Source organism: Gymnoscopelus microlampas (genome assembly GCF_963454915.1).
Source record: "Gymnoscopelus microlampas genome assembly, chromosome: 2".
NCBI lineage: Eukaryota > Metazoa > Chordata > Actinopteri > Myctophiformes > Myctophidae > Gymnoscopelus > Gymnoscopelus microlampas.
Genome location: NC_139939.1, coordinates 29,909,681 through 29,927,512, shown reverse-complemented (window position 1 = coordinate 29,927,512; position 17,832 = coordinate 29,909,681). Strand labels below are relative to the sequence as shown.

The 17,832-nt window shown below is 38.0% G+C and overlaps 1 protein-coding gene across 1 annotated transcript in view; it reads right to left on the bottom strand.

Annotated features, from left to right (window-relative positions):
• LOC311054792 (uncharacterized protein) overlaps window positions 1-17,577 on the bottom strand; it is a 31,174-nt gene extending 13,597 nt beyond the window's left edge. Inside the window, exons 1-10 of the mRNA XM_084070796.1 lie at window positions 17,505-17,577; window positions 17,309-17,398; window positions 16,841-16,939; window positions 16,430-16,557; window positions 9,458-9,578; window positions 9,107-9,205; window positions 7,472-8,308; window positions 6,777-6,919; window positions 6,563-6,672; window positions 6,194-6,318 (exon numbers count right to left, since the gene is read on the bottom strand). Of these exons, the coding sequence (XP_083926922.1) occupies window positions 6,194-6,318; window positions 6,563-6,672; window positions 6,777-6,919; window positions 7,472-8,308; window positions 9,107-9,205; window positions 9,458-9,578; window positions 16,430-16,557; window positions 16,841-16,939; window positions 17,309-17,378 (1,732 nt within the window). The 5' untranslated portion in view covers window positions 17,379-17,398; window positions 17,505-17,577. The remainder of the gene's footprint in view (window positions 1-6,193; window positions 6,319-6,562; window positions 6,673-6,776; window positions 6,920-7,471; window positions 8,309-9,106; window positions 9,206-9,457; window positions 9,579-16,429; window positions 16,558-16,840; window positions 16,940-17,308; window positions 17,399-17,504) is intronic.
• Between the last annotated feature and the right edge of the window lie 255 nt (window positions 17,578-17,832).

Here is a 17,832-nt window from a genome sequence, read left to right as displayed (position 1 = left end):
CAGTAGTTGTGAATTATTAGCAAACTGGACATTTAGACTGAATGTTTCCTTTATCCTCATCTTGCGCTAATGCACGCAACTGTTTCACCAGGTTTTATTTTTGTTGTTTCTCATAAGCGTGCATCCGTTGTCCGTCAACAACACCGTATTCTGTGCCTTGACTTCAGCGCGCTGACTCTCTCCCCACCCCCCCCCCGCCCCCCGCCCCCTTGCGCTTAAACTACATGCAAAAAGGCCGTTCGCGGTCCAGTCAGGGGTGGATTAACCCTTCGTGGTGCCCGGTGCTTGGACCCGGTTCGGTGAAGGGACGCTTCACCGCCCGGTGCGTTTCAATGTTGTAGCGCTCCTTTCGCAGCCCTGCTCCCAGATTTCGCCGTTATCCGGAGTCGGGACCCATTTGTGGTCGCTAATAAATATACCCTTTTTTAAGTTTCCTATATTTAAAATATATAGCCTAAAGATGTATATATATCTTCAAAAGATTTAAAACTTTTTAAAATCACGACTTTTCAAAACAATTTAAACAATTCCAACATTTTCCTAAAGTATATTAATTTCCATGAATAAATACAAAAAAAGGTTTAACTAAGAAGTAGTGAAAATATTCACATTGTGAATCTGAGCTCGTAGATCTGCTATTTTCACTAGTTTGGGTCCCGGGCAAAAGTCAAATTTCTCTTTTGGGTCTTGAAATAAATGGTTTCGGGACCAGTGCTTTATAGAGTAGGCCTTAACGACTTTTAGGACGATTGGTCAGTTTATGCGGTGCATGTAAATAATACCGTATCCCCCTAAATACCGTATCCCGATCATGAGGAACCTGAACCCTGAACGACGAGCCGAGGTAAACATTATCCATGGTACCCGACCGAAGCAATAAACACAGTTTACTTGTGTATGCTCAGTTTGTCAGTTCTTCTGAGTTCTGACTGTAGTGAAGGCTTTTGTTCTAACATAGCCTACCTCCTTTGTGGCTCAGGTCCGGAGCGAGTTTCTCTCTAATGCTCAGGAACTGTTAATTTCTGATTTCCGATGTCTATAACTGCAATAAAACAAATGATATCGTTTGCATTTCGCCACCTAGAGATCTGGTCAAAAGAAAAATGCTACTAACCATATCTGTAGGTGGCGCACTTCTGTAGCCTAAATCAAAGTTTCTTTCTGGTGAACATGTTTTGTGGCTAATAAAATTAAAAAAGGGTAGGGTTCTGAGATGCTTCCCACCGCAGAGAATAGGATTTCAACATCGTAAACTACCCTTTTGTTTTGGTGAGTGGCGAAATTATATGATTTATTTTGACCATACAGTTTAAACATCGCACATCAGTATGTGAAATACACTGTGGCAGAGCGTTAGAGAAATCGTAGGCTACTTTAACTTGCAGGTGCAGTAGGCACTTTAATAGCTATCTACGCCTCTTATTCTCAAGGACAAGCGGAATATACTCTAGATTGCAGAATGAGCATGATTATTCAAGTAAAGTACCCCAACGGAAACAAGTCCGTAAGGATTTTTTTAGACGGACATTTTAGACAAAAGTATTATATATGTAACTGTGATGTTTCACATTCTTTTTACCGAATATAAACAAATCATCAGTTAGGCCTACACTGTTAGATTTCCTGCACTGATTGATTGATTGATTGATTGATTGATTTAATTTGTTTTTAATATAGACCTTAGTTATTAATCATAATTTCCGTTCCAGTTGAAAAAGTACAAATGCTCAAAGAAATGTCCACCGTTTGATAAGAAATCAGGAATAATCAACGAGCAACAGCACTGTTGTTATTTAATTAATTAATTAATTGATACATTTAAATGTTTAAAAATGGTGCTTTCAAGAGTCAATCCTAGCACTGCTGCTGAAATTGTTTGGACTTATAGCGCCTTCTGCCGCATAGTACAGTGAACTTCAGGCGTACGCCATAAAAAAAATCAAACTAAAACCGCAGTGTTAAAGGTGGTAGAAGTGATATGTTTCTTTTAAAATAAGCGTCAAATAGCTATATATTCCAATAGGAATCAATCACTGTGATTTAGTGTTTGTTCAGTAACAGGGGTCTTCTATGTGCAGGGTTAACGTTGCCAACATTGGACTGTCAGAATCCAGGAGAGGAGATTGTTTGGGGGCGTGGCTAGCGGCGGGTCTGGGGAATTTTGTGAGTTTGATACTTTTATCAGGCTCGCTTTACTAGCATAGGAAAATAATATATGATGGCATGCACTGACCACACCCCCGAACCGAGGGGTCTGGGTTCCCCCCCAGAAACGTTTTAACATAGTATGTAATTTCCTGTGTTCTGGTGAATTTTGGGAGTTTGATACCAAATCCAGGAGAAAATCAGAAGAAGGAGAGTGTCAGGAGACGAAGGCAAACACCAAGGAGACTCATGTGGGATCCAGGAGTGTTGGCTGCCCTGGGTAGGCTACTCTCTACAGCTAGCCTAAACACTTTTCAGATGCGATAATTTTATCCAGTCAGGAGAGATGACTCAAAACCCATACATTATACAGGATAAAGGAAAGAAAACGGGCAGACAAAAATGGAGTGAAAGACAGAAGTGAAAATATAAAATAGTTTCATAAGTCTGTGTACACTTAAACACTTGTAAAACAGACCATAGGGGTCTGATCATACAATCATGCTGGTGCACACTGTTTGTATTTATTTGATAGCATGCATGACATAGCATTTTGTGATGGCCCTTCTGGGGCCTTTGCCAGGGCTATGCTGTGTAACGGTTCTCTGTTGCAGTGCTGGTTGGAGGGTGGAGGGAGGTAATCAGGGGAAGGGGAGACACCTGGCCACTGTCTCCAACACAGTATAAAATACATTGCCTTTGTACTGTCCATGTTTCTGTATCTTCATTCCTCCCTGGGCCACAGGAGCGGCCACAAAAGAGCCATTCTGTTTGATTGTGTTTGTTTAGTTTCAGTTAATTTGGGCTGCATGTTTCCCTCCCTGTGTGTTGGAAACTATATTCCTTGCTCTACTTAAAAATTTAAATTTTGTTCATAAAAATTGCCACTTTTTCGTGAACCCTCCATGTGTTTCCCTTTATTTTTAGAGCCGGGCCATAACAGTATAACAAGAAAAATGAAGGCCACTGTAAATTAAATTCCCAGGCTGATTTTTGTTTCCAGTCCGCCCCTTAATTATGAAGTTGATGATAAAATGGACCACTTTTGAATCTCAGTCATACTTTTCTCTTTTTAATCGTTTTGCCATCTGTGCCCTCCAATAGAGGGGGGAAAAGCAAGTAGTGTCAAAATAAGCTAGTTTCATAAGCTTTTGCACTGTATCTTTAGTTTGATAGACTGACTAATCTGCTGATTGATGTGTTTTGTTTTTATTGTATTTATGAAATACGTTTGAAAAAGGTTGAAATTGTTTTTAATTGATGAAAAGTTGTGACTTATTTTTGTTTAAACTTTTGTAAATCTTTTGAAATAATATTTATTTTTGTAGGAAACGAAAAAAGGGAAACACCTTTGGGCCCCTGGGCTTGGACCTGGGCCCGGTATGCTCGTTCAGGGATCCAGCTCTGTCACCATTCATTTACATTTGTACATGAATGTTTGAGTTACAAATGGATTCATTGACGCACTATTGAGACATTTAGATCCTGTGTCTAAGTGAGTCATGACCTTTGACACGGTCCTGTTTCTGGTTTGACATACATTTTGACCTGAACTTCAAGATTAAATTTGTCCCCTGAGCAAGCAGGCAGGCTCTTGCAGCACTTGCGCAGGAGACCTGGGTTCAAATCCGGGGTCGAAGAGGAAAATTACATAGTGCAGCTTTAATAATAATAATAATAGATCTTTATTGTCCACAAGTGGAAATTTGTCTTTGGCTCACCAGACACTATACAGACATAGACAAACAACATTAAAGGTACAGCACAGCAGTGAGGATCACATCATAGAAATACACAAAACACCATCGCTAATAAAAGAAAGAAAAGGAGAGTAGACCCACATTAGGAACCTGTTTCATGATCATCATCGCCCTCATTTCATCATTATCATCATCATCATCATCATCATTACCACCATGCAGCAGGTCATTCTGTCGAGTTAAGAATGCTGACTGCTCTGGGGACAAAAGACTTCTTATAAATATTTTTGGTCGCTAGGGGAACTCTGTAGCGCCTGCCAGAGTTCAGAAGCTCAAACTCTCTAAAAAGAGGATGGGAGCCATCGGCTGTGATGCTCAGAGCTTTCCTCCTCACTCTCTCCCTGTACAATAGGCTCAAGGCCTTTTGGGGCTTGCCAATGATTTTGCTAGCCATTGACACAATCCTAGACAGTTTGTTCAGTAATTTGCAGTTTAGGTGACCAAACCAGGCAGAAAGGTGAAATGTCAAAACACTCTCAATCATGGTCTTGTACACAAGTTCTAGGACCCGCTGACTAACTCTGAAGCTATTTAGCTTTCTGAGTAGATAAAGTCGCTGGGAACATTTCTTATAGATGTGCTCTGTGTTACCAGAGAAGCTCATCCGGGAGTCTAGAACTGTTCCTAGATATTTAAAGTCCTCCACAGATTCTATGAGTTGGCCATCCAGCGAGACTGGCAGTATAGTAATATCTGGTTTAAGCATGAATAACTCCTTTGTCTTGCCTACATTAATTTCTAGCTGGCTGGTATTACACCACCCTTCAAGTGCTACCGTGTGAGCCAGGTAGGCATCTACACCACGGGGGTCTGATTTAAGTAACAGGGCAACTAAGGCCATATCATCTGCATACTTAAATAGGACATTATATAGATTAGGGTCTATTTAATCACTCAGTTTTGAAAAATGCAACTGTTCGACAGCATTATATTTACATTGTTGTGTGTTGAATCTATTATGCACCGAAATTCTCAGGACCATAAAAAACTCCAAATTGTTTTATTTATGATCAATCATTATATAATTTGTACATGTAAGCTAATGGACACAACACATTGCACACTGCGCAGTCTGGCATCATCATTGTACAAGGCAATTCATCAAAAATACAAATCTGTGTAAAAACAATTATCTAAAAAAGGCATTTTACAGTTTATTAATTATTTTTGGATCAATACCACCAAGGCTATTCTTATTCTGCAATAAATGCTAGTTTAAATTTAAATGTTCTTTGTAGCCTATGTCATTGACAATGAAAACGTTTTTTATAATTGATTAAATGGATTACCACTTAAACCTGTATTATGCTTCGTTGTTCAATGGTGGCGTACAAAAATAGCTATTTTGACTAATTTAAAAAGATAATTGTCCAGTAATCGAAATATTCAGGATATGATTTCAAGTCATATTGCCCAGCATTTACCGGGTGGTTTGCCTGGCAACGGACGAGCCAATCACAGCATGTGAGATTGGCTAGTTCAGACTGTAGTATTACACTATATTATAATACACATTACAATAAAGTTAAACTGAACTGAACAAAAATAACTGCCCTTATTAGGACAGTTTTCAATAAGGAGAATAGTAAGTAATGTATAATTTCTTATTTCGTACATGTAAACCTACAAGTGAACTAGATGGTAACAAAATATAGTTATTAGAAAAGTAGCCATAAGAAATGCCTAGTACGTACTGTACTAGTAATTGGAAACCAGATGGCAAAAAATGGTAAATTATAGGAAAGAAATGTGTACCAGAAAGAACATGCTACTTTGACATTTTATTTTAATTATCCAAAGTCTAAGGATTGCTTCTTATTTTCTGTCACACTCATTCCAGATTATTATGGTCTGTTCTGTGCTTCAGCAGTTCAATAAACCTCTCATTTGATCAGCCAAACCCCATTATATGGTTGGAGCTTGCATGGGTAATGCGTGAAATGATGGGCAACATGTTAGAGAGGAATAATCAATGGGAGTGTCTATAATGTGTATTCCAGAGAGGTAATGCTGTACAGTGTCAGTATAACCTTTTGTAATCAACAGCTTAACTATGTCATGTGATGTGATACTTCAGTACACTTTGTTGTTCAATATTACTAGGACCACTACATTAAATTACAGATGAACATTTCATATTCAGCCATTCCCAGTATTAATGTAGACACTATCACAGTATACCTCTAACTAACAATTTCCCCACCATTTAAGACATTGCCCGTACCAGTTCCACATTGGGCTTTGACCCAGTCTTGTTGATGGTCTTCTATATGACAGCTACATCTCACAGATCCAGCTGTTTTTATTCTCACATTTGTCATCATTCCAATACCCGCTCCCTTTTTCTTTCCAGATATATTCTGCACAGTCCTGGGTCCCCTTATGATTGTTGGGCTGTCCATCGCCCCAAAACCTGCAGTGTAAAGGGAGAGGCCAAAACAGAAAATAATATAGCTTTTTCCATAACTTTTTATTTAACCTTTTGTTAAATCTTGTAATCCCCTTGAGATTGTTGTCCTGGAGAGATGTATAAGAGCTGTCAATAAGCATCAAACATTCATATAGATAATTAAGGATTCATAACACATGCATTAATTTATTACAGGTTACAAAGAATTTAATTGCCGTCACAGAGAAGCTTTTAATAATGCTCTTACTTTGTGGTCAGTGGTGTACTGTCCACCCATACCCAATGTCCCTCTATCCCCATATCAGTCAAACCAATCCAGCTTGCAGAATCTGCTGAATGCAAGCTATCGATGAATTCCTTTGTGGGAGGAGAAACAACAGGTTAAAGGCTTTAGCATCATTCACATGTACAAATGTGCACACAAATGCATAAATACACACGCACACACATACTGTACACACCATTTCCTCTGTGCTGTTGATGATTGCCAAGTCTGCCCCTTTGTTTTGACAATCTTTCCTGCTCTCCGACCAGGATTTACGGCCAATAGGGATGAGATAACAGCTTTGCTGAAACTTCCGGAAGCCGGGAGGACATATCTTACCTGTTGAAATTGTTTAAATATTTTTCTACAAATGTTTTGAAAATAGCCGAAGCTCACAATGCACTGTGATGCGATGTATTGTGAGCTTGTAGACCAATTTTTAAAATATTTTCAAGAATGTTCCCCAATAATGACATGCCCAAATCATGTTCAAAGTGGTTAAGCAAAACATAGCCTTTAATGTCACTGTTCTTACCAATTCAATGATTTCTTGTCAGACAAGTACAACTAGCTACTGATTTTCAGCAGACAGCAAGGATGGGTGGGGGAATCAGCAAAATTATACAATTAATTTAAAGTAAATGTTGGCCTGATTGTTGAGAGTGTGTGCAGTAATGCAGTAAGTGTAAATGGAATAAGAGCTGCCAATCCCCAGATTGTCTCAAACAAACAGTACACCTTTCTGACATTATTTAACCACAGAAAATACTGATTTAGCTTCTTTCTTTATTTTTCTCATTTTCTTCAGGACACACATGACAATGACGTGAATTCTGAATGAATTACTTTCATTTCATATATTTATGTTAATGCATTCTATTTTTGTCTTACCTGCATTCGTGGCATTGAGTCTCTCAACTTCCTGCTGTAAGTGGTCTCTCTCTGCTGTCAGGTTGTTCTGTCTGGCCTGTAACTCATCTCTCTCTAGCGTGCAGTTTTCATAAGTGCTCTTTAACTGATCTCTGTCAGTAGTTACATTGTCATAACTAACTCTTAGCAAGTCTCTTTCTCCTATCAAATCTTTGTAACTAGACTGTAACACATTTACTGCGGCTGTACAAAACCTCATGAAAGTCTGCCTGTAGTCTGAGTCACTCTTCAACTTTTCTTTCTCGCTTTTAGTGGTGTTGTGAATGTCCTGTAGTTTCCCAAGCTCAACAAGCAAGGCATCATAACTGATTTGTAACTGCTCTCTGGCTCTGGTTACATTGTTGTACTTGTTCTGTAACACGTCCCTCTCTTTAATTGTTGAGCTGTAACTGGTCTGCAACTCATTTCGTTGTTTGGCCACTGAATTGTAATTGGTTTGCAACAGGTCTCTGGCTTTAGTCAAGGCATCGTTATTGGTCTGTAAACGATCCTCATTGGCTTTAAGCTGGTCTCTCTCTTTAGTTAGAACACTTTTGTCAGCCTGCAATTGTTTTTCACTACCTTTAAGTGTGTTTCTTTCATTTGTCAGGGCATCGTTTCTTTGTTTCAGGGCATTGATTTCGGCCGATACTCTGTCTTTCTCTCTCTGTAAGTCACCGTTGCTACTCTGCAAGTGGGCTTGAGTTTTCTGTTGCTCGTTTCTCTCTTTGAGCACAGCGCTCAGGTTTGTCTGCAGGTTATCTCTTTGTTTAGTTAAGGCGTTGTAGTTGTTTTGCTGATGTTGTTCTGCTTTCCTGACTGCAAAAAAAGAGACAGCATACTGTGTAAGAAATATACTCCATGTGTATGTTTAAAGTTATACAAGGCAGGTCCACAAATAACGATATTAGCAACCTCTGCTGGTCACTACCGTCATTGCAGGCCTGTAGTGGATGCCTGCATTACCCAGAATTCCATTTGTTTTCACCGGAAGACGGAAGCGTTTCAAAAAGCGTTCTTTTATTTTTTTTATACTATCTATGGATCGTTTCTCTTAGCCAGTGGAGCATTAGTTTCCGTGTGCTGTGTTTTCTTTTGCTGTTGCTGTTGTTTTTTTCTTCAAATCCTATAATCTCTTAAAAACAGCGCGAGATTCCTTTTTGTTATTAGCGCGGTAGTTCCTGGCCAAACAGGAAACCGGTGCAGTAGTTCCTGGCCAAACAGGAAACCGGTGCATTTCCGTTTCCGTTTTCGCCGGATGACGTCATTTTTGAGGGAAACACGTCCCTGTCAACTTTCAATAGAAAGTATGTTTATAAAAGGCTTTCATGGGTGAAATTCATGGAGTGGGTGTTGTGAAACATTTGCCACTCACAAAAGATATATAATTTTACTTTAGTTTTTGTTTTAAAGTTACCTAGTATTAATTTAAAAAATGTATAAGAATTGAGGTTTGTCCTCATTGGCAATGCTGCCGAGATCACAAAAAAGCTCAACAGCACATAAAACCGATATAATACATAATAACTAAATTAAACCCAAACAGAAAGCTAGTGAGTTAAAAAACAGTCACATGCTGAGGTAACGAGGGGGGTTAATATACAGTAGGTGACTTACAATGGACTCCTTGCCCTATGACCCCAGCCAGCAGGAGAACACACATCAGCCCAAGACACAGTGTTGCAGTCCTGAAAGGTCTCTTTCTCAACTCATAAACTGGACCATATAGGAAGCAGAGCAAAGATAGAAAAATAAAATAATTAGACTGAAACATACAGAAATATCTTCCTTTGAATGTATGTAGGTGTGTAAGTTGTTTGTAAGTTTTGAACATGTTTTTTATTTCCCATATTGTGGTTTGCTTTCTGTTCGGTATTTATTTTATGAGTACTGTCGTCTCCCAAATTGTGATTTTTTATTTTATTATTATTAATATTATTCCATTTTAGAATGAATCTTTTTTTTTACCCGTTAGCTTAAACTTGCTTCCATCTGCAGTAAGTGGCCTGTAGCTGTTCTGACTGTCATCCACATCCATGGTCGTCAAGGTAGCGCTTGGGCTGGAGTTTAGGTGGAGATGATCATTTTTCTTTCACCTAGATTATGTGTGACATACATTTGAATTGATCAAATAAATCTCAAATGAAAAGACAACAAATCAATTACCTGGACCTGGAGAGCTGATAATAGATGAGAAGAAATATCCTCCTCTTGGTCATGCATTTAAGGTTATCGGAGGGAACAGTGATGACTAGCATTTTTATGATATGGGCATAAGCCCCCCACCCCCCCTCAAGAAATTGAAAAAGCGGAATTAGCTATTCCTGGAATGAAACTTGCTGACAACTTGGAACAAGAAATGCTGACCTTAAGGTTTTCACATCACATTGAAACATTTAAGAGTCTTTTGACACTTTAGATAGAGTAATCAGATCGCTATCTAATGGTGTCTAACTATACAACATTCAGTGTAAACACACACTGAGGATACATTACAGACCATTTGAAATAAGATTTCTCAAATCAAATCCATGGTTTCAGCAATTTCAAGGCGTCTACAGTGATTCTTTTTTAAGTAACCAGTGTCACTGTGATATTAATTCTGTTAACTTTAAGATATTTCACACAAGTAGATTGTGGTTAAAAAATGAATGTTTATGTCTTTATTTTTCTGCTGTCACAATATACTCTGATAATATGTTAAACTTTAATGACATGTAATGGACTGAAAATAATGTTGGCAATAGGTCAATTGAAGAATGAGGTCCTTTTCAAATCGGAGTCTTAATATTTAGTGGGTAAGCATAGATCATTTGAACATGTATAAAGATGTGTCACAATTCTACATTTACTTTTGAATTACATCCTGTTGCTATTCATCTTTCAATTAAAGGCAACTGTTCTAGACAAGCTTTTGCCAAACCTCATGAAATTCACATGTGCAAAGAAAACATTTTAATGTACTGTCTCCTGGTGCCTCTTTATAATAACACCTCTCTATAATACTCGATATAAAGTTCATAATCATGTATGACAACTTATAACAACTATATGATGATTATTAATGCTGGTCATAATGCATTATAAGCTCAGTGGAACATCACATTATAACTACCATAACTTAGTCAGTTATGAAGTGTCTTTGTTATAAGTTGTTGTGCATATTTTAAACATTTATAACAAGTGTTATGAAGTCTTATAAGTGCATCATAATGCATTATAAATGTGGTTATATTGCATTATAGACTCGTCCTTTATGTAAAGTGATATCTGGTAGTTAATGTATAATGTGCTGTTCCGCTGAGCTTATAATGCATTATGACCAGCACATGTAACACTTCATAAACATTCTTAGAAGTTGTCATACATGATTATAATCATTTATAAGAAGTGTTATAATGCCTTATAAACACATTATAATGCATTATTAACGCGCTTACAATGTATTACAGATCTGACCTTAATATACAGTCTTACTGTACTTTTTTCCTTCCTAGAAATGTAGTGGGGTTTAAGGTGCAATATTGTCTGTCTCTGAAATGTAGTGGCGATAAGTGTCAAAAAACGAAATGTACTTCTTTGTTACTAAAAGCACTGTTGTTATTTAATGAATTAATTGATACTTTTAAATGTTAAAATTGAATTTATTTATTTGCATGGCATCGCCAGCCAGCCAGCCCTGCACAACAAAGTTTGCAAGAGTCAATCCTAACACCGCTGCTGAAATTGTTTGGACTTATAGCGCCCTCTGCCGCATAGTACAGTGATTGGGCTTTTTCCTCTATATACTAAATGAACCTGAACTTCAGGCCTAAAACTAAAACTGCAGTGTTAAAGGTGGTAGAAGTGATATGTTTCTTTTAAAATAAGCGTCAAATAGCTCTATATTCCAATAGGAATCAATCACTGTTATTTAGTGTTTGTTCAGTAACAGGGGTCTTCTATGTGTAGGCTACTGTTGGAGATTTAGGGCTATTTAAACAACAGACAAATTGTGCAATGTAATAATTTGTTACCCTTCAGGATCACGCACTCCGTGCGTTCGTTGCATTGGTGAAATTAATAGCAGACAAGACTGTTAAAATTAAGTGTATTTATTAATTAAGCATTAAGTTAAAAGTAAATACAGATTGAATATAGAAATGTAGTTAACAGAGAATTCTCTGGGCTCCCACTCTAACTTTCCTTACCAGCAAACAGGTTGCATTGAGGTCAGTTCACAAAGTCAGAACCCCGCTAAAATGTCCCTGGAGCCTTATTAATACATAGCATAACAATGGTGCAATGCATGGTTCTTCCAGTTGGGAGCGTCATCTCCTTGTCTGCCCCTCGCCATCTGATTCCGCATTTCTCTGCAAGCCATCTGTAGGGAACTTCCAGCAACCTGCATCTTAAAGATTTAGAGAAGTACAGAAAGGAACAGACACCACAAATGCAGACACTTGTACAGACAGATGACCCTCTCCTAACCCCAACGGCCGGGCCATCTGATATTTTGACATTTCAAAGTAAATCCTGTTATTAGTTCTATATTTCTGTAAGTTAAGCCACACTTATTATTATAAATAAGTTACTATTTAAATCATACATGGGGCTTTCCACTGCCATTGTTCTGAGATAACCTTTTCATTAAATGGATTCAAGTGCACGACAATCATGAGCACACTTATTATATTTGTCTTAACCCATTGAGACCTGAAGCCGATTCTACATGTCTCCTAAATCTCAACAGTATTCTGAAAAACGTATGTTTGTATATCAGTGGTGCTCAATCTTTTTCATGTCAAAGACCCCCAACATTATATGTATTTGGCCGCGGACCCCCATCAAAATACTTTGTTCCAGGGACCCCCAGAAGCAAAGATTTGAGTTAAAAATCACACCCTGTGTGAAGGTAGCGGCGCCTTTGATACATTTTGTCATCGATATGTGTTTATAATGTGTTTATAGCCATGTGTCACGTGAAGCTTGACCAATCACTTTGTTGATGGGTCTGACCAATCAGAGCGTTGACGGGTCTGACCAATCAGAGCGTTGACGGGTCTGACCAATCAGAGCGTTGACGGGTCTGACCAATCAGAGCGTTGACCGGTCTGACAAATCAGAGCGTTGACGGGTCTGACCAATCAGAGCGTTGACGGGTCTGACCAATCAGAGCGTTGACGGTGAACACGGACAAAGTCAGGTATAGAGCAGGACCCGCTCTATACCTAAAGGTATAGAGCGGCTAGCGCCGCTAAAAACTTACCTAGAAGGAGACTTTAGCCAAATGAATAATAAAATGAAATTACTAAATATTTCTAGATATTACTCATTGTTTATTTAGTCATTGTTTATATAGACATCTAATTCTATATTCATGACATCATAGTGATGTCATGAATAGTCCCCTTGCCTGACAAATCAGAACCTTGACGGGCCTGACCAATCAGAACCTTGACGGGCCTGACCAATCAGAACGTTGACGGACCTGACCAATCAGAACCTCGACGGGCCTGACCAATCAGAACGTTGACGGACCTGACCAATCAGAACCTCGACGGGCCTGACCAATCAGAACGTTGACGGACCTGACCAATCAGAACCTTGGCGGGCCTGACCAATCAGAACGTTGACAGACCTGACCAATCAGAACGTTGACGGAAAAGCCAGGTATAGAGCAGGACCGCTCTATACATAGTATACATAGTATAGAGCGCTCTATACATAGTATAGAGCGCTCTATACATAGTATAGAGCGCCAGCGCCGCTAAAAATGTTCGCTTTAAAAATATATATATTCAGAAGATTTGCACACATTTTCACGATTTTTCAAAAATAGCAGATCTACACGCTCGTAGCGCGGCACTCGGTGCCGTGCTACGAGCTTGTAGATCTGCTATTTTTGAATAGCCCAAAGTGTAAAATAATGCTTTTTAGCTTAAATCTAAAAATGACACAGATCCAGGTCTTATGATTACATTGGTTGTTAATATATTCTTTTTAGTCTTTATTAGGACAGCAATGAAACAATAGTAATTAAAGCAATCGCATATTCTTATTATAATACCAACTAGTAATAACTAAAGCTTTAAAAGGATATCAATTGCCATCACTACTCTCTACAGCTAGCCTAAACAGAAAATACTTTTTCAGATCTGGATACCAATTTTATCCAGTCAGGAGAGATGACTCAATACCCATTAGGATAAACAAGTGAAATTGGAAGTGTTGAAAGAAAGAAATGGGCAGACAAAAATGGAACTTCTTCTTTTTGTTATCGATTAGAGTGAAAGAAAGAAGTGAAAATATAAAATAGTTTCATAAGTCTGTGTACAGTTTGTAAAACAGACCATAGGGGTCTGATCCCATACAATCATGGGACCCATACAATAAATACACTCTAGTTTGTATTTATTTGATAGCATGCATGACATAGCATTTTGTGATGGCCCCTACTGGGGCCTTTGCCAGGGCTATGCTGTGTAACTGTTCTCTGTTGCAGACAGTGCTGGTTGGAGGGTGGAATCGGAGGTAATCAGAGATAATCAGGGGAAGGGGAGAGACCTGGACATTGTCTCCAACACCGTATAAAATACCTGCCCTGTCCTCAATGGTAAAACGTCAGCACTTCAGCACAGAAGACCTGGGTTCAAATGGGGTTCCCCAGGGGTTGAAGAGGAAAGTTACATAGTGGCCAGCTTTAACTAGGACATTATATAGATTAGGGTCTATAATCACTCAGTTTTGAAAAATGCAACTGTACAGCATTATTTACATTGTTGTGTGTTGAGTCTATTATGCACCAAAATTCTCAGGACCATAAACAACACCAAGTTGTTTTATTTATGATCAATCATTATATCATTTGTACATATAAGCTAATGGACACATTGCACACTGCGCAGTCCGGCATCATCATTGTACAAGGCAATTAATCAAAAATACAAATCTGTGTATAAAAACTATTATCAAAAAAGGATATTTTTGCATCAATACCAAGGCTATTCTTATTCTGCAATACATGCTACTTGTTTGAAATGTTCTTTGTAGCCTATGTCATTGAAAATGAAAACAACACACACAAAAGAGATGAATGAGATTATAGCTCAAAATAAGCTTTCATTCCATACCAATGTCCCATTAACAATGATGTAAATCTGTCGTTACATCATCAATATCAGACAAGGGTCTTCTTCTTCTTCTTCTTCTTCTTCTTCTTCTTCTTCTTCTTCTTCTTCTTCTTCTTCTTCTTCTTCTTCTTCTTCTTCTTCTTCTTCTTCTTCTTCTTCTTCTTCTTCTTCTTCTTCTTCTTCTTCTTCTTTATTATTATAGATCAAAGAACGACATGAAAACATTCTAATATATTTTTATAATTGACTAAATTGATTAGTCTGATTACCTGCTATTTTGACTATTTTACAAATACAATTATTCATTAATCGAAATCGAGACAAACGTTTGAAATATCCGTGATATGATTTCAAGTCATATTGGCCAGCATTGGCCGGGTGGTTGGCCTAGCAATGGATTAGCCAATCACAGCATGTGAGATGGGCTAGTTCCGACTGTATTTCACTACATTATAATTATACATTATACATTATATAATTATATAAATTACAATAAAGTTGAACTTAACTGAACAAAGTTAACTACCCTTATTAGGACAGTTCCCAATAAAGAGAACAGTAAGTAATGTATCATTTCCTATTACATACATGTAAACCACTGCGTGCACAATTCTTAGGCAAGTGAGTATTTTGACCATATCAACATTTGTATGAATATTTTCCAACTCCAAGCTATATAAACTTGAGTGCTTATTGGATTTGACCATATCAGGTGATCATTAAAGATGAGCTAGTTGGACCTTTTCGGGTTGAAGATGGACTGAAAATCAACTCCCAGAACTACTGCCAGTTTTTAGAGGACACTTTCTTCAAGCAGTGGTACAGAAAAAAGCCTGCATCTTTCAAGAAGACCATGATTTTTATGCAGGACAATGCTCCATCACATGCATCAAAGTACTCCACTGCGTGGCTTGCCAATAAAGGCCTTAAGGATGACAGGAAAATGACATGGCCCCCTTGCTCACCTGACTTGAACCCTATTGAGAACTTGTGGGCTCTTCTTAAACGGGAGATTTACCATGGAGGGAAACAGTACACCTCTCTGAACAGTGTCTGGGAGGCTGTGGTTGCTGCCGCACGAAAAGTTGATCGTCAACAGATAAAGAAATTGACAGACTCCATGGATGGAAGGCTTGTGGCAGTTATTGAAAAGAAGGGTGGCTATATTGGTCACTGATTTGTTTTGGGAAATGTTAGAAATGTTTATTTGTGAATTTTGAGTTGTTTGTTCATTATTTTCACTTTAACAGAAGAAAATAAACAAGTGAGATGGGAAAATATTCGTTTTTCATTTAGTTGCCTAATAATTCTGCGCACCAATATTTGCCTAATAATTGTGCACACCGAGATATTCTCTTAAAAAAGACAAAACCTCACTTTTACTTTCTTGAATATTCAGGTTTGAGCTTTGTTAACATTCTGGATTGAGCGAGAGTGCTGTAGTTGTTAAATAATGAAATGTATCCTCAAAAATACAACTTGCCTAATAATTGTGCACGCAGTAAAAGAAAACTAGATGGTTACAAAATATAGTTATTAGAAAAGTAGCCATAAGAAATGCCTAGTAAGTACTGTAAATAAATACTGCTTCAGCATGAGTTCAATAAACCTCTCATTTGATAAGCCAAACCCCATTATATAGTTGGACCTTGCATGGGTAATGTGTGAAATTATGGGCAATGTGTTAGAGAGGGATAGCAATGGGAGTGTCAATAATGTGAATTCTAGGGAAGTAATGCTGTACAGTGTCAGTATAACCTTTTGTAATCAACAGCTTAACTATGCCATGTGATGTGATACTTCAGTACACTTTGTTGTTAAATATTACGAGGACCACTACAGTTTTCTGTTGCTCGTTTCTCTCTTTGAGCACAGCGCTCAGGTTTGTCTGCAGGTTATCTCTTTGTTTAGTTAAGGCGTTGTAGTTGTTTTGCTGATGTTGTTCTGCTTTCCTGACTGCAAAAAAAAGAGACAGTATATTGTGTAAGAAATGTACTCCGTGTGTATGTTTAAAAATGTTATAAGCATTTAGGTTTGTCGTCATTGGCAATGCTGCCGAGATAAAAAAAAAAGCTCAACAGCACATAAAACCGATATAATAATAATAATAACTAAATTAAACCCAAACAGAAAGCTAGTGAGTTAAAAAACAGTCACATGCTGAGGTAAGGAGATTTGAAAGCAAGTTATTAAATTGTACGTAGGATATTGTGGTGTTAATATACAGTAGGTGACTTACAATGGACTCCTTGCCCTATGACCCCAGCCAGCAGGAGCACACACAGCAGCCCAAGACACAGTGTTGCAGTCCTGAAAGGTCTCTTTCTCAACTCATCAACTGGACCATATAGGAAGCAGAGCAAAGAAAGAAAAATAAAATAACTAGACTGAAACGCTTGTGTATGTGTGCGCGCGCGTGCGTGTGCGTGTGCTGTGCGCGTGCGTGTGCTGTGCGCGTGTGTGTGTGTGAATGAAAGTTCTATAAACTATAACATTTCTATAAAACAAGCACATTCTGATGAAAAATATCCTTCCTTTAAATATTCCTTTAAATGTATGTAGGTGAGTTTTGAACATGTTTTTTATTTCCCATATTGAGGTTTGCTTTCAGTTTGGTATTTATCTTATGAGTACTGTCTTCTCCCAAATAGTGTTTTTTTATGATTATTAATATTATTACATTTTAGAATGAATCTTTTTTTTTTACCTGTTAGCTTAAACTTGCTTCCATCTGCAGTAAGTGGCCTGTAGCTGTTCTGACTGTCATCCATGTCCATGGTCGTCAAGGTAGCTTGGGCTGGATTTTAGGTGGAGATCATGATTTTACTTTCACCTAGATTATGTGTGACATACATTGGAATTGATCAAATAAATCTCAAATGAAAAGACAAGAAATCAATTACCTGGACCTGGAGAGCTGATAACAGATGAGAAGAATGATCCTCCTCTTGGTCATGCATTTAAGGTTATCCAAGGGAACCGTGATGACTAGCATTTTTATGATATGGGCATAAGCCCCGCCCCTTCAAGAAATTGAAAAAGCAGAATTAGCTATCCCATTTCCACGAATGAAACTTGCTGACTAAAACAACTTGGAACAAGAAATGCTGACCTCAAAGTTTCACATTGAAACATTTACAGTAAGAGTCTAGGAGATACTGTTATTATAATGCTGGAAAGTGTCAGATTGTAATTCCCTTTTTCCCCCTAATTTTTAAACGTAAAAATGAC